The 25,959-nt window shown below is 49.2% G+C and overlaps 1 protein-coding gene across 2 annotated transcripts; it reads left to right on the forward strand.

Annotated features, from left to right (window-relative positions):
* The first annotated feature begins 427 nt into the window (after nucleotides 1–427).
* ANP32B (acidic nuclear phosphoprotein 32 family member B) lies at nucleotides 428–23,352 on the forward strand. 2 transcript variants are annotated; one of them, XM_075560204.1, is made up of 7 exons: nucleotides 428–956; nucleotides 11,569–11,718; nucleotides 14,964–15,086; nucleotides 19,381–19,570; nucleotides 20,890–21,002; nucleotides 21,973–22,042; nucleotides 22,786–23,352. In XM_075560204.1, the coding sequence occupies exons 1-7, from the start codon at nucleotides 909–911 to the stop codon at nucleotides 22,851–22,853; spliced, it is 762 nt and encodes a 253-aa protein (XP_075416319.1). In that variant the 5' UTR covers nucleotides 428–908; the 3' UTR covers nucleotides 22,854–23,352. The 2 variants fall into 2 exon arrangements, with proteins under 2 accessions (XP_075416319.1, XP_075416320.1); XM_075560205.1 differs by having other exon boundaries at nucleotides 20,893–21,002.
* Nucleotides 23,353–25,959: the final 2,607 nt, after the last annotated feature.

A 25,959-nucleotide genomic window follows, 5' to 3' on the forward strand; every position in this document is an offset into this window, starting at 1 on the left:
TAGCCCGGGGCTGGGGACCGGGGGCCGGGCTCACACACCTCAGGGGGTGCAGACGCAGTCAGTGAAGGGAGTCTCGGAGGCGCCATTAGATCCCCACTGCTCGCTTCCAGCTACATGTGACGAAGCCGAGGTCGTTCTCCCGGACGCGGGAACGCGATCGCCTGGGGGTGGCTGGGGCTGGCGGCCGGCCGCCGCGATTCCGCCCCGACGGGAGCCCTCCGCCGCGCTTGCGACACCGCCACCTGGCCACGGAGAAAGCGGGGTTCGGGCGGATGGTCGCAGAGTAGGGGAGCGGAGGTGGCCCCGAGAGCCTTCGCGGGCAGCGGGCGGGTTGGGGTCCGAGGGACACCCCCCTCCGCACCAGCCAGGCGCGGGCCCCGGGGAGGGGGGGTGGGGGTGTCTCCAGGCGGTGGCAGGTGGGGAAGCCCCGGAGGAAGGGCTTACATCAGCCGCCCCACGTGCGCTCGGGGGGAGGGAGGGCTCCCGCCCGCCCCCTAGGCTGCGCCTTTCTCCCCAGCCGCCGCCCCTCCCGCCGCGCGTCTCCCCGCCCCGTCCTGGGAGCCGCGGCGGCCGCCGAGCCGAGCGCAGCCGAGCCTCCGCCCGCGCCGCGTCGCCGGTTTAAGCGCAGTGCGGTCCTGCGGCCGGGGGCGGCGGTAGTGAGCCCAGCGCCGCGCTCCAGCCCCTTTTCCCTCCATGGTTTCTCTCCGCTCCCGCGAGTAACTTGGCTCCAGGGGCTCCGCTCGCCCGCCCGCCCGCCCGTCCGCCCCCCGCCGCCCGGGACCGCGCCGCCGGCCTCTGCCGCGAGCAGACCTCTTCCGACGGCCGCCGCCTGCGCAGGCCAGGACGCCTCTCCCCCCTCCGCCCCCCGCCGCGGAAAGTTAAGTTTGAAGAGGGGGGAAGAGGGAAACATGGAGAGAAGGATCCACCTGGAGCTGAGGAACCGGACGCCGGCGGCTGTAAGTGGAGCTCTGCGGGCGCCCTCGCCCCCCGTGACTTGCATGTAATGGTGGCCACCTGCGGGGCCGGGGCCGCGGGCTCGCCAGCCCGGCCCGGCGCGGGGAAGGGCGCAGCTCGCGGGCTCGGGCGGGGAAGCCGGGCGGGCGCGGAGGGGGGAGTGAGCGCGCGAGCGTTAACTCTTTGGCGTCCGCGGGCCCCCGCGGATGCCCGGGGAAGGCGGCGGGGTTGGGGGCAGCCAACTCGGAGCTCCAGGCGCGCCGAGGCCCGGTCCCGGGGGGAAGGGAGCGCCGGGGCGGGCGGCCGCCGGCGGGGGTTGTGTAACACTGGGAGCCATGTTTGCAGCCTCCCGGGAAGCGAGGCCGGGCCCGCCGGGGGAGCCGCGCGGCCGGGCCAGGCCTAAGGCGGCCCGAACCGGCCTCGGCGCGCTGCGGAGGTCTCCAGGCCGGGCCTCGCGCGGGGGCGGCGGGGTGGCCTTCCCCCCCGCGGGGGCGAGCGGGCACCGGGGGGCATGGGCGGGCGCGGCCTGGCGCACGCGGTGCGGGGGAGGGGCGGGCCCTGGCGGCGGAGGTGGCGCAACCGCCGCCCCTTCGCGGGCCAAGTTTGAAAGGGACGCGGTTCCCGCCATTTTTTCAAGCCTAAAAATAAAAACTTTCTTCCCCTTCTCGGCCCCGCTCCATCCTCCGCTCCTCCCGGCCTCCCCAGGGTGGGCCCGGGCCGGCCGGGCGCGGCGGCCCCGTCCTGGTTCCCCACGCCGCCCCGGCGGCGCCCGCGGCCCCTGACCCGGGAGGCTGGCCCCTCGCTGTGGGCGGGCGGCGGCCTCTCGCGCCACAGGCCGACGCAGCGCCATGTTGGCGGGCGCCGATCTCCCTCCGCCGGCGGAGGCGGCCCGCCGGCCCTGCCCTGCCCAGCCCAGCGGACTTGTCCTCCCGCCCGCCCGCGGCGAGGGCCGCCGCTGCCCGCCGCCGGGGGGCGGTTTCCTTTCTGCCCGCGCCGCCTGGGCTCGGGCTGGCGGGAATCGCGCGCCGCGGCCGCCGCCGACTCATCCGCTCTCGGGCGCGCGGCCGCCCCTCCCCCTTCTTAAAAGGGCAACTCCAGGGGCCGCCTCGGGCCCGGGCCCGGCGCGCTGGGGCTCCCGGCGGCTGTGGCGGGGACACCGCGCCGCCGGCGTGGCCGCACGTGCTCGGGGCGCTCGGCGCTCGGCTGGCGGGGCTGCCGAGGTGCGGAGCCGGCCTGGGCGAGTCGCCTCTTGCAGCCCCGGAAGGAGCGCGGTGGGCGCACGCCGCGGCGCCGGGCTTCCCCGCCGGACGCCCCGGGCGGGCGGGGGGTCGGCCTCGGAGGGTCCCGTCGCGCCCCCCGCGTGCGGTCAGGTAGCTGCGGGCGACGAGTAGTGAACTCGCGGGACCCCGGCGGCCAGCGTGTTCCGTGGGGCGCCTGCTCGCGGGCTCGGAGGTCGCCCCTGGAGCGGTCGGTCGGGGCGGCCCTCCCCGGAGGACGCCAGAGGGGGCTCCGCCTCCGCCGGTTTCCCCGCGTCGGAACTGAGGAGGTTTGAATGGCGCCCGCACCTTCCGCCCCTCCGTCAGACATTTTGTGTTCGCCATGTGCTGGTGTGCCGAGTGGGGGCGGGGGTCTTCGGGCTGAGGGAGGCTCCTTTCGGGCCGTTGCGCTATTGCCACGGCCTTCCAAGTGAACAGAATGTGCAGCATTTCGGGCGAAATCAGTTCCACGAAACGTGCCGGTGTGGGGGCTTAGGCTCCCCTCCCTGCCGAGCGCTGCTGATCTCGAATTCTTTCGGTGTGGGTGCTCAGACGAGATTACCACGAACATACTCGTTCAGAATAGCTTTGCTTCACCCTGGAGATGCACCTGGCCTGGGTTCCCCGTGTGTGGTGTTTGTTTCATACATGTAATATATATGACGAAACTTGAGTTGCCTTTTTTCCAACAAACTTTTCAGAGCAACCGGGTATGTGTAGATGTGAATTAATTTTTAAACGATTGACTTGGGCCTTCACCCTCTTCTCTAAGCCAGGACAGAACTTCTGACCATTTCCTCTGGCTGTTGTAAAGTGCACGTTTTCATTTGTTCGGCCCAGTAGCCACGTTTCACGTGTTCAGAAGGTCCCACGTGGCTGGCTAGTGGCACTGTCTTGGGCAACATTGGCCTAGGGAATAGAGTATGGTTAACCGGTTAGGAACAGCCTGGCAGGGCCTAGGAAGCACTGTAACCAAGACAACAGCCCTCTGGCCCTGCAAGCCCCGTGGGGTCCATGCTGCCTTGGTCAGAGAGGTAGCCTGGGCCTGAGCAGTTGGGGGGGGGGGGTGAGTTTGAGGAAGGGTCCTGAAGGGTGACTGAGACCAGTGGGAGTTGGGGGAGGACAGAGCCAACCTAATACTACAAGGAAATTTGCTGCCTATTTCAAAATAAAACAAGAACCTCTATAGAGTTGGCTGCTGACTCATTGCAACCCTATAGGACAGGATGGAACTCCTGTGAGTTTCCAGGGCAGTAGTGCACTACAGGAGTAGAAAGCCCACTTGCAACAACCATGCCAAATTTAAGAAAAATTTTTAAGTACTTTCAACAAAGAAAACTCCTTTAAGGTCAGTCACATGGCTCCCGAGTATATTATGTGGAGGTCTTCACCTGGCATCATGAAGTTAGTGTTGTATATTAATCCAGGTCAGACATTTTCTAACTTTGGCCTCCAGAGACCTCTTTCCATTCTTAAAACTTAGGAGAACTCTAAAGAGATTTTGTTATGTGAGGTATGGCACAGGTATTTTCTGTATGTGAAAATGAGCCAAGACTGTCCAAGCATATTCCATTAAGCCCTTGGAGCCATGACATCAAGGGGGTTTTTGGAAAATGCTGGCGAATAAGAGTGAAAAGGGCAAAAAGAAATGTGACCTCAGACTCTCAAAGGATTTACTCCCCAGATGCAGAGGACCTCTAATGTTAGTATAGATTCGCCCTGGTTGGCATTTATTTAGAGAATTTTCTAAGCCAGGGACATGCTGTAGAGAGTAGGCTTGGCTCCTGGAATCCCAGGCTCTTGTCATTTGGGGAAATAGGAAGAATCCTTCCACTGAATACGCGCTTATGATACGCACGGGGTGCTCTTAAATACAGGACTATTCTGTGATTAACCTCGAAGATTTGTAAATGGCTTTTGAAGCCAGATGCATTCATGAGTGTATTTTTTAAACATCTAAAGAAAATGTTTTCTTTGACCAAAGTACAGGGGCTTCAGAAAACCTCGTGATCGTGCTATTTTATTTTCCATCAGAATTCTTGTCATTCGATCGTCAATAGGTGTTCCATTGACTACTCCTGCCCTCCTATTCCTTAGTAACCCAAAACCTGGTGCTTCAGGCCCCCCTGCAGTGACCCAGGGGAAGACAGGAGGTGTGGTGGTCTGCTTTTGTAAAGATTTATAGCATTGGAAGCCCTGTGAGGTCACTCCTGTAATGTCTATGCTTTGGGATCAACTGGACTGCAGTGGGTTGGGGGGGGGGCAGGGGGCAGCCATGTATTATGAGCCATACCACATGGGGTCACCATGCGTTGAATGGACTTGATGGCCACTGGCTTGTTTCCTAATAAACCCAGCCAGATGTGGGTTATTTTCCAAGCAGGGCTCCTTGGGAAAATAAATATGTGGTCCATCTTGCTCAATCTAAAACAGCAGAGCTGTGTTCACATTGAAGAGAAAATGGCCCAGGGTGGCCTTTTCATCGTTACCATTTTAAAACATTTCATGAGCGGGTATAAGAGTGACTATAAAATACTTGTATTGTCCACTGTGAACCAAGTACAGTACTGGAGCATGTCTTGTACAATCACTGGCATTCATATTATTGGGAAAGGAGACTGACTGGCATTAGGGAACTGATTTTAGTTGTAGCTTCAATTCTGAATTTAATACTAATGCGCCCACTGCTGTGGGTGAGTCTCCCCCATGGTGACCCTGGGTAGGAGTTCGGAGACGACCTTTACAGAAGCACACTCTCCTTTGGGGCAGTGGGGCCTTGGTTTTGTCTTGCTGACCATGCAGTGGGGGTCCTTTCCTGTCATAAAGAGACTAGATAAATCCTCCATACCGTTCTTCCTCCTGAGGCACAGAAACAACCATAAGAATTGAGGGCGGTCACCAACCATTTGGGTATAAGGAGTTTGAGGAGAGGAGATTAAGAAGAAAGGGCTCCTAGTTAATTCCTTGTTCTGGACTTCTTGGTCCCACCTTAACTTAGAGAAGGCCTCCTGGGTGATTTGAATCTTAAAATGTGTTTTCCTGGAGAAACAATGTTCTCTAAATGGCTGGTAAGTCTGGGAAGTTGGCCCTTAGACAACCTATTTGGTAACAATGCAGTTTGGATTTTTCAATGAAAATGTAGAAAACTTTGGGCGAGAGACGAGCTAATCGGGGTGCCATAGAGCAACGATGAGACATACAACTTTCCTGTAGCTCCTAAGTGCTTCTTCCTCACCCACTATCATGATCCCAATTCTACCTTGCAAATCTGGCTAGACCAGAGGATGTACACTAGTTACAGATAGGAACTGGAAACATAGGGAATCCAGGGCGGATGATTCCTTCAGGACCAGTGGTGTGAGTGGCCTTACTGGAAGGGTAGAGAGAGAGTGGGTTGGAAAGGGGGAACTGATTACAAGGATCTACATGTGACCAACCTGGGGGTCGGACAACATAAAAAAGTGGGTGAAGGGAGATGTCGGACAGGGCAAAATAATTTATAAATTATCAAGGGTTCCTGGGGGTGGGGTGGGAAGGGAGGGGAAAATGAGCTGATGCCAGCCAGGGCCTTAGAGAGCAAATGTTTTGAGAATGAGGTCAGTGAATGTACAAATGTGCTTTACACAATTGATGTATGTATGGATTGTGATAAGAGTAGTATTAGCCCCTAATACGATTTTTAAAAAAAGAAAATGTAGAAAACCTATTGCTTTGCTCAGATGCTATAGAAAATAAAGATGAGTTAAATAAGGAGTGGTTTGCATGTGTGTTTGTTTTTTTTTTTTTACCCTATACTCATCTTAGAAAAAGCCAGTTCCGTTGAAGGAAGCCAGAGATTGAAAACTAAACCACAAGCCCCACTAGCTCCGTATCCATCAGATAGCCTCCTCCAAGTCGTAGGTACACATATAAAAGTGCCCACTCAGCCTGTCCTTGGATGTCTGCTGTCCTGGAAGGATTTGGGATGTTAGAACGACCTAGGACCTTGTTTTTATTTCCCCCCTTGATTAGAATCTCTGGTTTATTCTGGAAGTAGATCGGGAGGTTGTGTTTCATTCAGGCCTGACCTTACTACCCATAGCCCCAAACGTTGTCTTCCCTGACTCTCACCCATACATGTTTCAGGAAGCAGGAGGAAGATGGGCCTACCTTCCTCTGTTGCTGGGTAGAATGCCTTTTCACCTAGGGCCTGAGGAGGACTGACCTCTAAGGCTGCTGGCTGTGTGCAGAGCCTTGAATGATGAAGCCCTCGCCTGGTCTCTGTTGTAAGCTTATTCCCCAGTGACTCAGCTGCCTAGCTGCCCTGTTCCAGGGGTAACATTTCTTTACATCTTAGCCATACCACTCCGTATTTTGTTACTGCCTACTTATGGGGAAAAAATAACGCTATTGGGTGCATCTGCCTCGGTGCTCCCATCCCAGACTTCCCTTCTCCACTGGAGGAAGCTGTCCCACTCCGTGCACCCTGAGTAGACTTGCCTTTTTAATGCGTGTTCTTACTTTTTAGTCATCTTTGTAGGACCCCTAGGGCCCCATCCTCTTCCTAGGAAATTCACACTTCACAGCTCTTAGCTGAATGTGCCCAAATAGTTGTAAGCCAGAGTTCCCCTGAGCTCTAACCCACATCTCCAGCTGTTGCTGAAACCTTCCACTTGGATATCCCACGGGAACCTTAAGCTTGGTGCCCCCCAGATGTCTGGTTCTCAGCCTGTGGGCTGCGACCCCTTTGGGGGACAAACGACCTTTTCACAGGGGTCTCCCAATTCATAACAGTAGCAAAATTACAGTTATGTAGTAGCAATGAAAGTAATTTTATAATTGGAGGTCACTGCAACATGAGGAACTATTCAAGGGTTGCAGCATTAGGAAGGTTGAGAAACCACTGTTCTAAGTGGCTCTCTTAACCTGACCCCGCCCCCTTCCCATCAGCTTCCAGTCCCAACTGCTAAAACCTGCACATTGGAAATCCTCCCCCAACCCCACCCCAAGTTTCTTGATTCTTCCTGCTCCTGCTTCAGCAAAGATGTTCTGATGCACTCAGAGTACGAGGTGGTGTTTGGGATGAACCATTATGATGGAACATTGCACTGATTAAAGTGGAATCTTAGCAGTTGAGCGAATGTCCAAGAAGTGATTTTACTTAGTGAGCTGGGAAGCAAACATAATCAGACAGGATGGCTCTTTTCATTCCTCCTCGCATAACTCTGGGCAGATTGGTATGTGCTTTTGTGTACCATATTTCCAAAGTATTTGTCAACGTCTCGAAAGCACCCAAAGTTGGTCTCTGCATTTCAGGTGTTCTGTCTCTGAGGGAAGAAGGTGGCGATGCCTGGAGGAGAGTAGAAGGGAAAGTCCAGCCGTAGACCTGCAGGCACCCTGAACGCAGGGCTTTTGAAGGGGGGGCAGAGGCAGTAGAAGTGGTAAGGCCTGGTGGAAAAGGGTGTTCTTGGGTTGTGAGTATCTGATCAAGTCTTTTTCAAGGGGTGCTGGAGGCCATGAAAAACCACCAAGTATACTCCATAAATAGTAGCAATTACTAGAGTGACGCAGGACATTGTTGGAAGATGTAAGCATGGTTTCTTTACTCTTTCAAAACTGTCAGCACCGCTGGAGAAGGTGCCTGCTGCTTGATGGCTGCTAGGAGACTGACTGCTCCCAGGCTGTCATCCTGGGGCCGTGGGACTAATTTCCTCACCACAAGTAGCTAAGACCATGTTAAAACAAGGTCTTTGTCGCCCACAAAGCTCAAATAAATACTAATGCATCGGCATGGTAGATAGACTCCAATGAGGGCTTGTTACTGGGTTTGGAGTGAGTGAGTATTTTACAGCGCAAACTGACCTTTCCCCTGTAGTTCATACATGCACACTTTGTGTAGCATGGAGCGCTGTTGTCCTCTGCCTTCCCAGCTTTCTTTGTCTTGGAACTTTCAAAAGCCTCTAGTTCTGCAGAGTGGGTGCTTCACCTGGTGCTGGAGCGAGCCCACCCTATAAGCCTATTCATGTTTGGCTAAAAATTGAGCCACAAGGTGAGATCCGTTTAGAAGGTGCTCGGGACAGAAAGCCTGCTATGTTAGAATTCTGAGTTAAGTTTAGCGTTTCCCTTCACGCCTTCATCATGTCCCTCTCTCGTTGTGCTGGTCTCAAGGTTTTGGGCGCTGTGGGTTGTGTGGCCTGTTTCCCTGTCTTTGGTTACTTCACACTGCCTGCTTTGTATAGGGAGAGATAGTAGGTGCACTATGGGTACACCGTGTACCATTCAAATGATCGACATTTAAAAAAGATGTGCCTTTGGATGGATTTGAATTCTAACTCTGACTTTCAAGATCTCCATAGGGGAGGGGATTTTGTGCCAAGAAAAAAAGTAATATCTAACAGTCCTCTTCCTGGGAAGATTTTCCGTGTAACCCAAATTCATCTTGGTTTGGTATTAAGGTCTCTTCATTTTTCTCAGTGTCAAGGTAATCTGCACAAAAAATAAAATTGGATTAAAGGAAATGTAGAGACGTAGCCCAAATTTCCTGGTGATCTTGTTAGGAAAAGGGAAGGTTCTCCCCCTCCCCCCCCAAACAACTCCTGGTATCTTCACTTAGGTTTTTCCTTGAGATAATGTCTTCCTTTGGAAAGAAAGGATACCATATTTCTTACACAGCTGGTAGCATACTCCATCTCCATTTGTGCTGTTTTTATCAATTGCATTGGTTTATTATGAAATAAGTTTTTTTAATCCTTTTATTAGGGGCTCATACAACTCTTCACAATCCATACATACATCAATTGTGTAAAGCACATTCATTGCCCTCATCATTCTCAAAAACATTTGCTCTCCACCTAAGGCCCTGGCATTAGCTCCTCATTTTTCCCCTCCCTCCCCGCTCCCCTTCCCTCATGAACCCTTGATAATATTCAAATTATTATTTTGTCATATCTTGCCCTGTCCGACATCTCCCTTCACCCACTTTTCTGTTGTCCATTCCCCAGGAGAGGAGGTGACATGTAGATCCTTGTAATTGGTTCCCCCTTGACAAACCACCCTTCCTTTACCCTCCCAGTATGGCCACTCACACCACTGGTCCTGAAGGGATCATCCACCCTGGAATTCCCTGCATTTCCAGTTCCTATCTGTACCAGTGTACGTCCTCTGGTCTTGCCAGTTTTGTAAGGTAGAATTGGGATCATGATAGTGGGGGAGGAGAAAGCATTTAGGAAGTAGAGGAAAGTTGTATGTTTCATCATTGCTACATCGCACCCTGACTGGCTTGTCTCCACTCCGCACTCCCTCCATCATTCACTATGATAAGATTTTTTTGTTATGATGCCTGATACCTGATCCTTCGACACCTTGTGATCACACAGGCTGGTGTGCTTCTTCTATGTGGGCTTTGTTGCTTCTGAGCTAGATGGCCACTTGTTCCGCTTCAAGCCTTTAAGACTCCAGACACTATCTCTTGATAGCTGGGCACCATCAGCTTTCTTCGCCACATTTACTTATACACCCATTTGTCTTCAGAGGTATTGGAAAGGTGAGCATTAGAGAGTGCCAATTTAATAGAAAGGGTTCTTGTATTAAGGGAGTATTTAAGTGGAGGCCCAGTGTTCTTCTGCTACTTTAATATTAAACCTATAAATATATACACTTAGATCTATTTCCCATTCCTCATATAAATATATTTGCATATGTATATGCCTTTATTTTAAGGTGACCAGATTTTAACATTGGTAAAGCGGGACGCCATTGATAAAACTTATATCCTGGCGAAGTAGCCACACGGCAGCCGAAAACCATAAACCCTAGCTTGTTGTGCATTCTTTCCAAAAATCAGGACTTTTTAAAAAATGCCGCGGCACATCTGGCCACCTTACTTTATATAGACCTCTGTAAATGCCCTTTGCCTCCTAGCTCGTTCCTTTATTTCCTTTGACTTTCCTCTTGTCCCACTATCATGTTCAGCCTTCATTAGGGTTTCAGTAATTCCTCTTGGTTACATTACTTTGGTCACACCTTACCAGGCCTCCCACACCCTCTTCACCAATTTGGATCACTTTTTGTTCCCTTGTCCCTGGATTTGTTAACACCACTACTTTTACCCCCACCTCCCCCTCTCCTATGTCCCCCAGGAACTGTCAGCCATGTTGTTTTCTCCTCCAGAGTGTTCATCCAGCCTATCTTATTTAGACAATCCTTTGGAGATAATAGCATGCGCAAAAACAAGACAGAGCAAGACCAAGCAACAATATACAACAAACCAGTGGGAAAAAAAACCCCAAAACACAACAAGAAAGAAAAGCTTGTAGTTAGTTCAAGGATTGTTTGTTGGCCTTAGGAGTGTTTTCCAGTCCAGTCTGTTGGGGCACCACGCCCTGACCCCAAAGTCCACCTTCAGCATTCCCTGCGGACCTCGCCACTCCGTTCCCTTGCTGTTCTGTTGCACCCCTCTTAGTGCTTTGTCTTGGTGTGGCGGGATCAGGTCGGGCGAAATTCCCAGTGTCTCGGGTGTTGTCCCCCCTGTAGGACTGTGGGTCAATGAGGGACATCATGTCTCATAGTGGGGCTGGCCTAGTGGGCCAGGATGTGCTCCACTCTCTCCTCCCCCCTCATCTGCTCCCCTGTGCTCGGATCAGATATGTCCCTCTCCAGGAGCTGCAGATTCAGTGCCATCCTTTGAAATAAATTCTGTGGGGAGGGGCACTTTTTTTAAATGCAATTTTATTGGTTCACAAATAGTTCACATATCATATAATTAAATAGTTCAAGTACATCAAGAAGAGTTGTACAATCATCACCACTATCAGTTATAGAACATTTTCTTCATTCTTTTTTTTTTTTAAACAATTTATTGGGGCTCATACAATTCTTATCTCAGTTCATACATATACATACATCAATTGTATAAAGCACATCTGTACAGTTTTTGCCCTAATCATTTTTTTCTCTTTTCTTTTTTTACATTTTATTAGGGAGCTTTTTTTTTTTTAACAGGAAATGGTTTTTTAAATTGGTGTGTGCCCAAGCCTCAGTAGTGCCCCCTGGAGTACACGCAGCACGTGGTTTTTGTGAATCTGGTTTTATTTTCTTCGCTTACACTTCATAAGAACCCGTTTCTCTATGTGGAAAAGTGTTATACATGTCCAGTGACAGAAACAGAGGCCCTTAACAAGGCATAAATGAAAACTGAAACAGATTTACACAAGTAAAGCCCCTCGATGTACAAATAAGGATAGTACTTTGAATGGGATAATGATTTTTTCATTTATAGCTGATTTGGGACTGAGTAGACACTTAATTGTTTATGGTGGGAGTTTTTGTTAGTTTCCAACATGGTTTTTGAAGGCTTAATCCTTTTCTTTATTATTCATAGGTTCAAGAACTTGTCCTGGACAACTGCAAATCAAATGATGGAAAGATTGAGGGTTTAACAGCTGAATTTGTGAACTTGGAGTTCCTCAGCTTAATAAATGTAGGCTTGATTTCAGTTTCAAATTTCCCCAAACTACCGAAATTGAAAAAGGTAAGTACCTTTTCTTTAACAGTTCAAGAACAGGGGAAACCTGATTTTACCTGTGAGGAAGCACATAGAATAACAGACAGCACCTGGCCTTTGGAACTGAGCAGATCGGGGTTGAATTCCAGTGCTATCGTTTCCTTGGTGGGTGATCTTGCTCAGGTTACTTAATCTTCCCAGGACTCGATTTCTTCTCCTATAAAAACTGGTGGTACCATTTCACCTTGCAGAATGGATGCTGGGTGCTCAGTGAATGGCCTCTCTGAGGGATGGTGCCTTTCTGGGATCATTTTGATTGTTACACGACTCGCACGGTTCCAGCGTTAACTAGAGTCTTACTGGGTTTTGATTTGGGAGTCAGGTTCCTCCCTCTCTTCATTGTTTATGTCTATTTGGGGTGAGTTTTAGTAAAGATGCTTCAGATTTTATAGTTTGATAAAAATAATCAGTCTGCTGTCCTCTTGGTGGTGAGGGAGGAGTTTTGGAGCCTGCGGTAGCTGACCAGAAGAATTTCTTCGTTGTCACAAAACTGCTGTATTTCCTCATCCTCATTGAGGCCCTGCAGTTACTGCTTTACTGTCTCCCCTTTTCTCATCTGCCCACCAAGGGATGCAACACTTAGGAACAGCATTTTCTCTTGTTCCTGCACATTTATCTGCCCCAGGGCCCACAGCATCGCTTCTGAAGAAACAGAATCTAATCCAGCCCTTTGTTTGAACACAGCAACAGACCCAGAAAAGAGTTTGCATTTCCTACCTTGTTGCCTTTTCTGCTTTGCAGAAGAGTGTCTGGTTATTGTACTTCCCATCATCCTCCACTGTTTGGTTGGTGCTAGATTACAGGACCTGCGTAGACTAAGATGCCTAGAAAGGATTTGTTTTCGATGATTGAATTCAGGTGTGGGCTGTGCGCGTGGCTTGCACGAGTCCCAAAAAGGACCAGGAATGAGACAAGCAAAATGCTCTAAACTTGCTGTGCGCGAGCAGCAGATAGACGAGAGGTCCTCATGCCTTTCCGGTGGCCCTGGTTTTTTGTTTGGTTGTTTTTAACAGGAAGAATTGTATTTAAATCGGTAGTTTTCTCCTTTGAAACATGCACTGTCGCGTATAATCCTTTTTTATATTTGCGTGGGTTGTCAATGACCCTGGAGGCTCTGATTAGCTTAGAATAACTTTAACCATCACACTGACTTGATGTTGGAGTTGTCGATTAAAGCATGTCTGTTTCTGTTCTGTGTTCGTAGCATTCTGGTGTATTTATCTAAAGTACTGTTGTCTCTGCTGTCGGAGTCATTCAGAAAGTTAGCACCTGGGCTTTGCGTGTGGCCTTTAGTCTTTCTGTTGTTTTTAAACTTGCAAGTACGACATTCCAGAATAGGAAGAATTCCATGCTAACGACCTAGAATGGGATACTTGGGAAAGGAGTTCTTTTAGGAGCCAAACCGGAGGTGGATTTTTGCCAGGGTTGTAGCATGGAATGTGCTTCTCAGACTGCTCTGCTGCCATCTTTGAGTGGCACAATTGCCCCCGACTCTGCTGGCCAGCAGATCGGGTTGTAGCACAGGTGCTGCCCTTGCTTTCTGTGAGTGCGGTTATATTTTTAGCCAGGTAACCTCCCATCGTTTCTTCTGTGGGGTTATTTTGGTACACCCCCATTTTGCCAACCTTTCACTTCCTCAGCCAGGACTGAGTAAGGAAGAGCCCCTTGGAGTTTCTGCTTCAATCACTGGGCCAATGAGGTCAGAGTGCAGAGAGAGCTCATCAGTCACAGGCAGCAGGTCGAACGGTTTCACAGCTAAGCGGCACTTAATTTTCTTCCTAAGTTGTTAGCACAGACAGTTTTAACAAGAGGCTCTGATTCCCAGTTTTCACTTTCTCATTTCAAAATAAATAGTCTAGAAAGTCCTGTGGCGGTGGATTGCCTTGCTGTTGCTGCTCCCTGAGAGATCCGTGCCACTGGCAGTGACTGTTACACATGTAACAGTATCACAGACGCTGTGTGAGACTATGGCTCCTCCTCTGTCCCTCTCTGGTTTTCTCCAAAGACCAGTGCTTACGGGTGTTTTTTGTTTTGATTTACTAAAGCTTTCCATTCATTACCTTGGCCACTTGAGTCTTATAGTGTGTTGTACATTTCATTGAACGCCAGAGATTAATTTATATCCATCCATCCATAGCATCTCGGGCATGGGTTCTCCTTGAGGTAGCCTGCCACCAGTTGTAGGCCCACCAGGTAACAGCATAGTGTCTTGATAGGTCATTTTCCTTGCTGTAAATGGAGTAATTTATTTACCTTACCAACTTGTGAAGAGCAAATGAATTTGTCTTTCTAGTGTGCAACAGTGTCTGGACCCATGAACCTTGGGTACGGCCATTGTTGGTGCCACTTAAGATACAGAACAGAAACGCGCTGTGGCTTCAGTTGGTCCGCCTGCCAAGCGAAGAGCTTGATGAGATGCTCTCCAGGGCTTTCCAGGCTCAGGCTCTGGCTCTTAGGATCCCAGTATTCCCTGGTGCGGGCCTGCTGCCTCCTGCATTGGCACACCACTCGCCTCTGCTACTTGACCTGCAGCTAAGAAATTAGAGTAGGTTCTGGTAAGCCCAGTGCCGCGTTATGCAAGAAAGTGCCTTCAGGAAGCCGGTTTTGTCAACTCGGGCTGTTGCCCCACTCTTCCTCTGGGGTCATGGAGCTTCTGTGAGGACTCTCCTAGGCTGTGGCCCGCTTCTATTGACTTCCCAACAACAGTCCCCCGGGGCTTCCAGGTGTAGAGCCCCATGGGGTGTCAGCACAGGGCCATAGCAGCTTAGGTTTCAAGTGGGTACTACAAGCCCTGGGCCGGCACAGAATCAGCAGCTCAGAATGCAAGGACCATTAATCTGGCCTGGCAGGTATAGCATGTTGCCACTTCTCAAATAATTCTAATGTGCCTTGCCCTACTTTGTAGGTTAGAAGATGTATTCACTGAGGTGAGGCCAGTTCTCAAGCAAGCTTATTATTAGCAGCTGGTTAGGAAAGCCATGCTTCTCACCCTCTTTTTCCTTCCCCCTCTGTTGCTGGGACTTGTAAACTGCTTGTTAGGGTTTAGTTGAGCAAAATGATTCACCTGCCCTGGTACAACTGGGATCAACTCAACTTACTAGCTATTTGAGACTGCTGTCTGCTGTTTATTTATAACACCTGAATTTGTGTGTGTGTGTGTGTGTGTGTGTGTGTGTGTGTGTGTGTGTGTGTGTGTGTTTTCTCTCCTGCAGCTTGAGCTCAGTGACAATAGAATCTTCGGTGGTCTGGACATGTTAGCTGAGAAACTGCCAAACCTCACACATCTAAACTTAAGTGGGAATAAGCTGAAAGACATCAGCACCTTGGAACCTTTGGTAAGTAGGAACGAATTTGTAAACCAGAACTTATTGGTCATTTTCATTTTCATAATTCTCTATAGTATGGGAAATGGTTGGGGATGATCACTGAGAAATGTGGTTTTTACTATTGTTTTAAATGCATATGTGTGTGTGTTGTGTGTATACTTATACACGGATCCACTTGTCAAGATTTGGGTCTCTGGTGTGTGTCCCTGTGGCTTTGTTCTCCCGCCTGTGGCTTCAGTGAAGGAATTATTATCTTTGTGGGTTTTGTTTGTTTGGGTGGCCCTTTAAAGTTTCTCAGCCTGACCCAACCTGCCAGTATTTCCGACAGTGAAGACTTGCTGTTGAGTCCAGGTCTAAATTTTAGCAGGAACAATCCAAGGATCGCACCACTGAGCCTTCGATCTGCTTGTTTTGTATCTTGAGTTCTCGCTGGTCTTTGCTCCTGAAGTTAAAATTTTGCATGTACGACCCCCGCGTTGGTCTTGCCTATTGGGATAGGCTTAGCCCATGGCCTTAACTAAGCTTCCTTTTCCTTTAGATTATAGGCTTTGCCGTTGGACGTTGGGCAAGTGGCTTCTCTCTAGGCTTCAGTTTCCTCAGTCTTAAAGCAGTGGGGCCACTCCCTGTCTTCTTTTTGGTATGAAACGTACAGGTGTGGTGGCCAGAAACAGCTCCCGGCGACAGAAGTACTGATCCAGGGCAGCCCCACAGGCTGTGGTTAACTGCCCTCGGAAATCCATCTGTGTGTGATTGCTAAATGCCTGGTTTCTGTATACGTGATAGTGTGTCATTTGACCTACAAGTAGATGCTCATTTTAGTAAGGCTGAGGGGAGTCGAACTTGTGCCATACTAGAGGTGGAGTCCTGTGGCTTCTTTCTGCTTTCACTGATTGGGGATGCTGAGCTTGCCGAATAACTTAGGAGAGGGTTCTGAGACGCTAGGAGCCAGGTGAGCACACCCAGAGGATACGGTGGCGGCGGCTGCTGTTGCTGCTCAGCTTCTCTGATGGTTGCTGTTGAGATCACTTTCACAGGACAGTGTGTTATTTCAGAGGAAGAGGATTGAGTGTGTCTTCTAATGAAGAGGTTTTTAGGTCATTACTGTGTGAGGTCTTTCCCCTTCTAATGAATTATGGAGATAATAGCACAAATGCAATTTTCTTCTACAGAGCTCTTTGTTATTAAGCTTTATTAACTGTTTAAGAGAACGATTCCGACTCAGCCCTATGGGGCAGAATAGGACTGGCCCTGTTGGGGGTTTCTAGGCTGTACAACTTTGGAACAAGAAGCCGCCTCTTTCTCCAGCCCCCATTTCCCGAGTTTAAAGAGACACTTGTTGCATTTTGCTCTAGTCAGGGACACTGACCCTGGCTGGGTACCCTCCTGTCCCTCTAAGACAAGAGGAGACCGCATGGAGAGAGCTACAGCAAGAAGTCGACTAGAAGTTCTTGGCCCGTTCCCCTGCTCTTGGGACCTGTCTTGTCTTTCCTTGAATGTATTCCATGCCTGTATTGCTCCTGCTGGGGCTTCCAACAGTCACGGATTGAGTGCTGACCATTCTCTTGATCTGTTAGTCGACCTCACGCTTTTATTATCTATTTGCTTAAGGACAAGCTTTTAACTTCCCTGTGAGCATGGGGAACCCCTTATTTCTGGAACCAAGTGTTAGTGCTTTGCATCCTAGGTAGCTGGCTGTCCACGGAGTCTCAGGCAACCTGAGTCCTTGTTGATGTTTTTATTCAGGTGCCTTGTTCAGTGTCCTGGTGCACATGGGAGAGCTGGAGAGAGTGTGGGATTGGTGGTTTGTTCCTGGCCTGGCGCGTGGTGTCAGTGGCTGTGATGGTTTAGGCCCCGCGGGCAATAAAGGATGAGAAAGACCATCCTCTGAACAGCTTGAGGATCTGCACGGCAGATCTTTGTATGTTATAGGTAATTCTCAAAACCCTTCTGCAGGGTGGGTAGAAAGAGCATGGTCTTTACAGATGTGGAAGCTGAGGCTTACGGGAGGCTGACCCCTTGTCCAGAGTCACACACAGCCAGCCAGTGCCACAGGCCGGCCCAGCTCTAGCTTGGAAAGGCATGCGCTCACATTGGAAACTGCTGCGCTCAGTTTTCTGCTTCCTAGAGGAGAGGGAAGGGGAAAGGGGGTCTGTTGAGCTAACAAGACTATAGGAGAATGTGAAGAGGGGAAATGATGGGGCCATTATGGCTTCTGGAAGTATTCTTCGGTGGGGGAAAAACACCATCTTCATCTTCATTAATCACATACATTTTGAACACCTACCTTGAGCCCACTTCTTGAAAGTTAATGCAATGATTGTGAATGCCTCTGCTTGCTACAGGGCCATTAACGAGAGACAAAGAAGGCATCAATTCAAACTTCCTTGGACACCTTTTTTAAGAGACCTGGGCCATCCAAACCATCCCCCAAAGCCCTTCTAAATTCTAAGAAGGCAAGCAACATTATTGTTAATAAAATGTTTAATGTTTATTATGGCTAGCCTATTCACAGAAGGTTAGAGTTGTGGTATTGATGTAATTTTTTAAGAGATTTTGCAGATTACACTGGGATCCTCTGATTAATCAATGTGTGATAGATTTTGTACCTGCTGGGCCACTTAGGGCACCATTTTCCTGCTTTAACTATAAATAGAGCACTTACTGTCAGGTTTTTGGGGGGTGGGGGAGTGCTGGTTGCTTTATTTTCAGGGATACTGTTTGTGGCGTCCCGGTTGCTTGTTGGTGGGTCCCTTGGCAGGCTGTAGCAAAAATCTCAGCTTTCCTACAGGTCTAGAAACTGCCTTCCGTAGTGGAGCCGTCGGGCTGGAGCATGGTGCTGTGGGCACTGGGAAATGGCAGGCACATCGGGGCTGCTGTGTGCATTTTTATGCAACCGCTTCTGGGGGAAGATCTCTGACTAGGAGATGGTTCGTTGCTTCTAGGGTAGACTTTTCAGGCTGAACCTCCTTGGGAAAACTGCCTAAGCTTAGGTCCTGCTCAGTAAGGAAACTAGTCTGAAAGCTGAGGGCACCTACGTGGCCCTCCTTAACAATTAGAGGACAAAGCAACAAACAAGAGTCTGGCTTGCCTGTAAACTCTGGTCCTTGTGAGCTTGTGGATTGAGCGGTGCAGCGTGTTTGTTGCTGTGATCCTGCTCAGTCAGAAGACAAGTGTGGGAACCTCCTCCTTGATCAGGAAGGTGCTGGTGCGTCTCTAAGAGCAGAGGTCAGAGAGGCCCGGACAGCAGGGTCCTGGCCATAGGGCTGCCCACCCGTAACAGCTGCTCAGCCTTGCCCTGGAGGCATGGCATTTCTGCCTAAGTCTTTGTGAACACTAGCCTAGCAAAATCACTTACTCTGGGTAGTTTCCTTTCCCCTGTAACAGCATAAAGTCTTCAAGCATCAAAAATAAAAAGGGAAAGTTTGTTTTTTCTATATTAGTTCCCAGCTCTTCCTCTTGAGAACCATGAAGTTACTACATTAATTAGTTAAGAGTCTAATAGTCATGTGCCTCTGAGCGTGGTCCCTATCTTAAAGAACATAGATTATACATCATGTTTCACACTTACTTTTTGTAAGCTTTCGGAAATCATGTTCTACCAAGGTGGGGGTGTGGTCACGTCTGTTGCTGTCCCGTTACTTGCTTGTGTGGTGCCTCAACCGTCCCAGTCTCCTAATTTAGTCAGAACTCCTGGGCCTGGGAGTGAAAATAGGACCTGTGGTGATCTGAGTAAAAGACATGCACATTTTGTTACCCACTTTGGCTACTAGAAAACTTTTCTTGGGCCAAGTTTTAAATCGTAACTATCTTAAGATGGAAGAAATTGGTTCCAACCCACAGTGAAGCATTTTTAACAAAATTTGAAGGTGCGGTAAAAAAGGGATATTCATCAGAAACCTCTGGTAAAAATGCCCTGACTTGGTGTTTTCCCCATGAACAAAAAAGTGCAATGTTTCTCAGTTTCTGATGTGCCTGCTTTGTCGAGCCTGTACACCCAGCTCTGTGATTTGTCTTAGACTCTGAAAAGATGTTTCAAGAAAAATTAATACAAAATTCCCATGTCTTTAGCTACTGCAAAAAGGGTCTTAGTTCTCTGGGAGGACCTCTGAGGAGAGGCGAGGCGAGCTTGGTTACAGTCTCGTACTCGAGCGAGTGTGAGGGCTTGCAAGGCTCTCCTGTGGACAGAGCTGCCTGGCTAGCAGCTAGTGGACTACAAAGCCTGCGTTTGTACCTGTTGAGAAGGTGGGCTTTGCTGCTTGTGCTCCTGTGGCTTAGGAGAGGTGTTTTTATATATCCTTTCCAGAAAAAATTGGAATGTCTGAAAAGTCTGGATCTGTTTAACTGTGAGGTCACCAACCTGAATGATTACCGAGAGAGCGTCTTTAAGCTCTTGCCCCAGCTGACTTACCTGGATGGCTACGACCTCGAAGACCAGGAAGCCCCTGACTCCGATGCTGAGGTGGACGGTGTAGATGAGGAGGAGGAGGAGGAAGGTGAGTGGGCCCCTGATTTCTACCTTTCAGAGAAACGCATCTTTGTTGCCTCACTTTGACCAAGCTCTTGGAGTGTTGAGGCCTAACAGTGATTCAAAATAAAAATGAGTTGTGCGTTCAATGATCCTGGAGCTGCAGCTGGTCGTGGGGCCCACTGGTCCCAGGCCTTTAATGGTCCCCTTTTGGGTCTCATGTCCACCTTCCTCAGCACTTCTCCTGGGGAGCGTTTCCTGGTGCCACAAGCTAGTCAGGCTTCCTGTATGTGGAGGGCCCCTTCCCTACCATGCTGCAGGTATCTTCCTGGGTAGGGACTGCCTTTATCATTCACCAGGGCATGGCATGAAAATTAACATGCTGGCTTCCACTTTTTATTCAGGAGGGAAATCTTCTGGCCATACCTTGAAGGTCAAGTGTAGGTTATAATATTTGATCAAGGTGTTTTACATTTCCCTATCTTTGAGAATCTTTTAATGGTTTTATTCCACCTTTAAAAGTCTGTCCTGACTCACTTGCCTTTTCCTGGGTTTACTCTAGTACTCGCGGGGTGAAAGCTTCCTCATCTCAGTGGCTTAGAAGGAAGCATAAAGATTGGCTTTCTCATTGCAAGCATGAAGGGAGCCTTGTTTGACTTCTTTGATCCAGAAGATGGGGCGGGAGTGGGGGCCAAGGTCAGTCAGCCGGCATGACTAGGCCCCAGGACACCATGGTGGTTGGGAAGAAATACTCTTGATTGTCTTCCTACTGGTGCTGGCCATCTCCTCGGGAGTCAAGGGTGAAATGGATACAAATACATAGGACCAGGTGGCGGGGTGCCCTGTGAGGGAGCCACAGGGGCTGTGAGAGCACCAGTTGCCTGTGGAAGTGATGTTCCACTGAGACGGAGGCCGGGCACAGGTAGCCAGGCAGGAAAGAACAGGCTGCCGGAGCTCCTGATCCTGGCAGCTGGCTCTATGGTGGTGGCCTGCCCCCCACCTTTCACTGTGCTCCACCACCTGGATGCAACAATGACTGGTTCTCAGCGACCCTGTTTACACATACATACCTTTCCTTGTCCACGTATTGGGAAGCAGATCTCAGACCTTGAGCTGATTCATCAGGGAGGGAGTGTACATTTCTCTAATGAAAGGTGTCAGGGCTCCTGGTGGCAGGGGGCTTTTGCTGTGTATGTAACAGCTGTGGGGAAGAATGATGGTGCTTGGTGGTCTCCCCTGGTTTCAGCTCAGCAGCACCTTCCCACGGCTCTCTAGACACCTCAAAAGATGGGCTCCATCCAAACACGGAGGGGATATGTAATCAGTTGGTTTGGGGACTATTTTCAGAAGGAGAAGATGAGGAAGATGAGGATGGTGAGGAGTATTTTGATGAAGAAGAGGATGAAGACGAAGATGAAGATGTAGAAGGGGAAGATGATGAAGATGAAGTCAGTGGGGAGGTCAGTGCAAGTCTTTTCTGCCTACTTCCTTCCGATTTGTAATTTAAACAAAAAATGCAGGGTCTTTTTTGTGTGTTTGTTTTGTTCTAAGCACAGAAGCAAAGGAAAGGGGTTTCTGCAGAAATTAGTGTACTTGGGAGTTGATGGACCATGTGCATCTGGTTAGTTTAGCTTCTACCCGTGCTTCCTTTGAATAAATACTAAATTGAATGCATGCTGAGACACCAGGCTTGGCTGCAAAGTTTGGGCCTTTAACTTTGAGGACAACACAGGATTTTATATTCCATAGAATGAAATTCCTGGAATTAGTTATATTGATGGTACGCCTGTGTTTTTGAGTTTGTTCTTGAAGGTTTGGGCTTGGTTTATTAAATTACGGGTCTGCTCTATGTAAAGAATTAGGGATAGTCTAATTAACGGTAAACCTAGTACATTATCTTCAAGGATCTGAATATCATAGGACAGGAGAAGAGAGTACTCCCTTTGACCCTCAAGGATGTTTTTACAAACTAGAGCCAAGAAAAATGGGTTTCCTCAAAAGACATATTTTTTTATAGTGCACAAATGAGAAAGCGGAGCATTTGCATGGTCTCATTGTTCGAGCGGGCTTCTAAAAGTTGATGGTGGGAAAGTACCATTATTTTCTAATTCCAGTTTCCCTCAAACCCGTTGAAGTCCCTCGTGGAATGGCACTACGCTCCTGAAGAGTGTTGTCTCTAGGGATGGAGTGTGCCATAAGCCTTAAGATGTTAAAGTATTCATTATAAGTTGCATAGTAAACGTGTGTGACAATAGACCACTTAACTTTAGGTGAGGTGTGTTTTTAAAGGACTTTTTAAATTGGGTTCATTAAGCAGAATCGGCAGGTGTCAGGGCCTTTGTGTCTCCTTGGCGCATACTGTTTGTTTGCACTCCTCGGTGCGGCAGAATCGGTCTGATAATAGTGTGCTTGCCATTTACCCTTTTATAGGAGGAAGAGTTTGGCCAAGATGGAGAAGTTGATGAAGATGAAGAAGATGAGGAAGAAGAGGAAGAGGAAGGTGGGTCTCATAGCATGCCTTTTGCTTCTCTTTGGTTAAAGTTATGCGAATGTTTACTTTCATTGTTCTAGAATGTGAACCCACTAAGAAGTTAGTAAAAGACCCTTGACCCTGGTGGTCTCCACTCAATAGGTGTGGAAAACCTAGGTGTTTGCTGTGTTTCTCAGTCCAGTCAGGAGTTTTTACTAATTAAAGCAGAAACCGGCACTGTGTGGAGGGCTCTGTATCTACTACATAGAACATTCTAAAGAAATCTGCTCAGTGCGTCTGCACCAGGTGTGAGGCCACAGAAAGCCGAGCATTGAGTGGGGGTGTCTCTGTTGGAGGGGCTTCCAGAGGTTGCCTCATGTGGCCACAGACTAACCCTCGCAGTTGGTACTGTTGTCCCATTTTACAGAGGGAACTTACAGGAGTTAAGTAGCTGTCCAAGGTCATTTAAGAGTGAGCATGTCTCAAAAACTGGGCCAGCTGATGATCCCTGGTCCACCCTTCGTGTGTCAATAGCAGCTAGTTTTAAGACACACCTGGGAGGGACCTATTTAACATGCAGGAAGCTTGTTCTCTGGGACTTGGTACTGCTGTCTACTCTGTCCTTCTGATGCGGGTACCATTTGTGTTGCTTTTTAATCTCGTTTAATTTGCCTGCCGATCTGGTCTTGGACCTTCTCTCCCAGCCACCCTTTTGCACTAGTTTGGCACACTGTCCTTGCATTGTCTTAAAGTGAATTGTTGTTGTTGTGCAGAGGAGGAGGACAGCGGGAAAGGTGAGAAGCGGAAGAGAGAAACAGATGACGAAGGAGAAGACGATTAAGACCCCAACTAGCCTGCAGAAAAAGAACTGTTCAGGATTGGTCGGACTGCTCCTAAGGATTTGGTAGCTGTTTAAGTTTAAAAAGTAGCTGTGATTCAGAACCCCAGGACACCTGCCCACCCAAAGAGCCAAAGAATAGTTCCTGAGACATTCCACCTTCCTCTCTAGTCCCGCTTGGAAATCCACCACCAAGCCTGGGGACCTCACCCACCACAATTGTAAACGTTGTTAGGTGTCCGTGTGAGACTCCGCTGTAGCCCGGGCAGCTGTGACCAGTGAGTCTGAACCACTCATGGCTGCCAGTTACACTGAGATTGTAACCACATTTTTACTTTCTGTACAACAAAGAAGCTTTGTAAATAAAATCTTAACATTTTGGGTCTGTTTTTCATGCTTTCCTTTGTGTGCTTTTTTTTTAACATCAGACATTTTATGTGATGACTGCCAAAAAAAGTATTTTTACGAATTTACGTGAAATAAATACGTTCCTCTTTGGTAACGCCGAGTTGTATGCTTATGTTTATAAGGTAGTCTCCAATCCAAGCTCCTGTGAAAACACTTCAGGGCTGGTTTCATTTGGACATTGGTGGTGGTTCGTGGGAGATACACATCAGTGGGCCCCTGGAGCATTTGAATCTTAATACTTGTTCTGGATAACAGCGGGCAAATGAAGCAGGTTCTTTATAGACTGCTTTTGGAAATCTGAAGCCTTCGAGAGTTGGTGTGTGTGTTCCTGATACTATATGACCTAAGGATCTGATAAGGAAAAGGCACCTGGAGATCTGAGCTCCGGTCCTGGCTTTGCCAAGGACCGCCTGTGTGACCTCGTATTGACCTCTGGATTGCCGCCCCTTCTGAAACTGGGGGTGGTTACCAAGGGGCCTCTGGCGCACTGATGGCCTGTGACCCTTGCTGACGGAAAGGTCAGGGTGAAGAGAGGCTCTGCACAGAGTGGGGCCTTTCAGGGCTGATGTCGGGTTGTCCAGATAGGCGCGCGGTGACAGGTGAAAGGCCCTGCTGGGGGTCAGCTCGGCTTTTCCAGAGATGGAAATGTTCCTGATTCCCACGGACCTTAAAGGGGTTAGGGGGAGAGGAAGGAGATCCTGCAGCCTGTGTACTGAAGATGGGTTAATAGAAGGGGTTTGGAGGTCATTTATTAGGAAACCTGAATTGCAGCTATTGGAATGAGTAGGATTTGCATGTAACAACACTGTTGGTGTCAGGGCTGGAACTGGAGAGTATGGTACAGTCTCCAAGAAGCCTCCCAAACAACTTTAAAATGAAATACTCTTACTGGCTTTAAAGTGGGATGAATGGGCTTTTGCTAAAGGAATTCTGGAAATTGTCATTAATGCATCTTGATCTCAAGCCTTAACCTGTATTTTGACTAACTTTCAAGAGAATGAGCCCTTTAAGATTTGGCATGGGGCAAAGATCAAACGGAACACCCCAGGTAAGTTTTCCTGCATTTCCAAGGTGACGGTACCTACCATGCACCTTGGGTGTGCAGAGCAGAGCCCTTGGCAGGATGAGCAGTGAGGGAGACCGATTCAGAGCTCGCAGCCTGTGTGGCGCTCACCATATTGAGCGGGGAGGGAGAGGTGTTGATGGAGAAGTGATACTTGCTAGGAACAAGACCATCGAGCAGGCATCCCTCTAGGAAGAGGGTTAGAGCTGTACAGGTCAGATGAATAGGGTTTAGAAATGGGTGGGTCATGACATCATGCAAAGGCGCAAGTGGGGGGTTTATGCAGTTCATTTCCAAATTTGACAAGTGGAAGATGTCATTGGAAGATCTTAACTAAGGGTCCTTAGAGGGCGTCCTTGCTTATGAGTTTGCTTTGTAAACGCTCAACTTAATCTACTTGTGGCCAGTGAGGATGTTGGGGAAATCACTAAGCCACATTCTCATGTCTAGCGTTTTTCTCTCAAAAGTGGATTATCTGGAAACTTGATACGATTCTGCCTCCTGGGAGAATTGGGAGGCCAGCCACCCTGGGCCAGAGGCTGTTAGGAACTTTAGGTAAACAGGCTTGTCTGTGGGAAAGTCACAGCAAACTTTCTGAAGTCTCCTTTCTGAAAGAACTTCCATTGGTTTTGTTTGACTGTTACGTCCTAATCCAAAGCTAGAGCCATTGTTCCTTCATTGCAGAATTGGGGAGACAGCTGCAAGAGCTGGACAAGGCCTGGCCCAAGGTTTCCCCAGGGGAGAGGGGAAGTAGAGTAACCTGGGGCAAAGAAACCACGTTTCCTAGTGTCTGCTTGGTGGTCTTGCCTCTGAGATAAGGTCTAGGCCCAGAAATGCATCTTGTGTGACTTAGGCTCCCCAATTCCCCTTGCCAGAAAAAAATTACATTGCTCCTCTAGCAGATAAAAACTTGTACCATAGCCGAGAATCCAGGATAGAGTGTAGGTATGTGTTTTTGCCACACCCCTTGATCATTCTAGCACCCCCAAGGAGGTGGTGGCACCCTCTCTGGGAAACACTTGTATAAGGTACTCTACACATTTCCCCACCACCCTAACATGCCTCTGTCTCTCCTAACTACTCACCAAAGATAGGTGCAGGAGTAGCAATTCAAGATTTCCAGCAGAAATTTCCGTGTCGCATTTCTATGGGACTGCGATTTTTTTCTGCCCCAGAAAGTGGCTCTGCGCTTCCACTGTGTGTGACCTTTGCATTTCTCCAGGGTGTTGCTGGGAGCCGGAGCCGACATCAAATTTTAATGAGGCTGATGATGCAGTTGTGTTGACGGTTTGACAGGGCGTCAAGTTACAAGCTGTGTCTCCAGCTGAACAGCTGCTCTGCAGGAAAGCCACCAAGATTTCTTCAAGCGTGGAAGCCCTTCCCAGAGCCAATTGGGTCAGCAGCATAAGCTGTAAGTGACTGTTGTATAACTTACCCCCAAGGGTCCTTGAACAAGGCACTACAGAAAAAAACGCCATCCCCTAAAGTGAATGTGTGCTTCCCACCTAATACACACGAAAGTTCAGGTATGTATTTTTAAATAGATAATAGGTGTCTAAGGATACCAGGCCTTGAGGATTTAGGCGGGTGCAACTGCCCCTGCCCTAGAGCCATAGTAGGGGGTATATGTTGGAGAAA

The sequence above is a fragment of the Tenrec ecaudatus genome, chromosome 10 (assembly GCF_050624435.1).
Source record: "Tenrec ecaudatus isolate mTenEca1 chromosome 10, mTenEca1.hap1, whole genome shotgun sequence".
In the NCBI taxonomy this organism is placed as follows: Eukaryota; Metazoa; Chordata; class Mammalia; order Afrosoricida; family Tenrecidae; genus Tenrec; species Tenrec ecaudatus.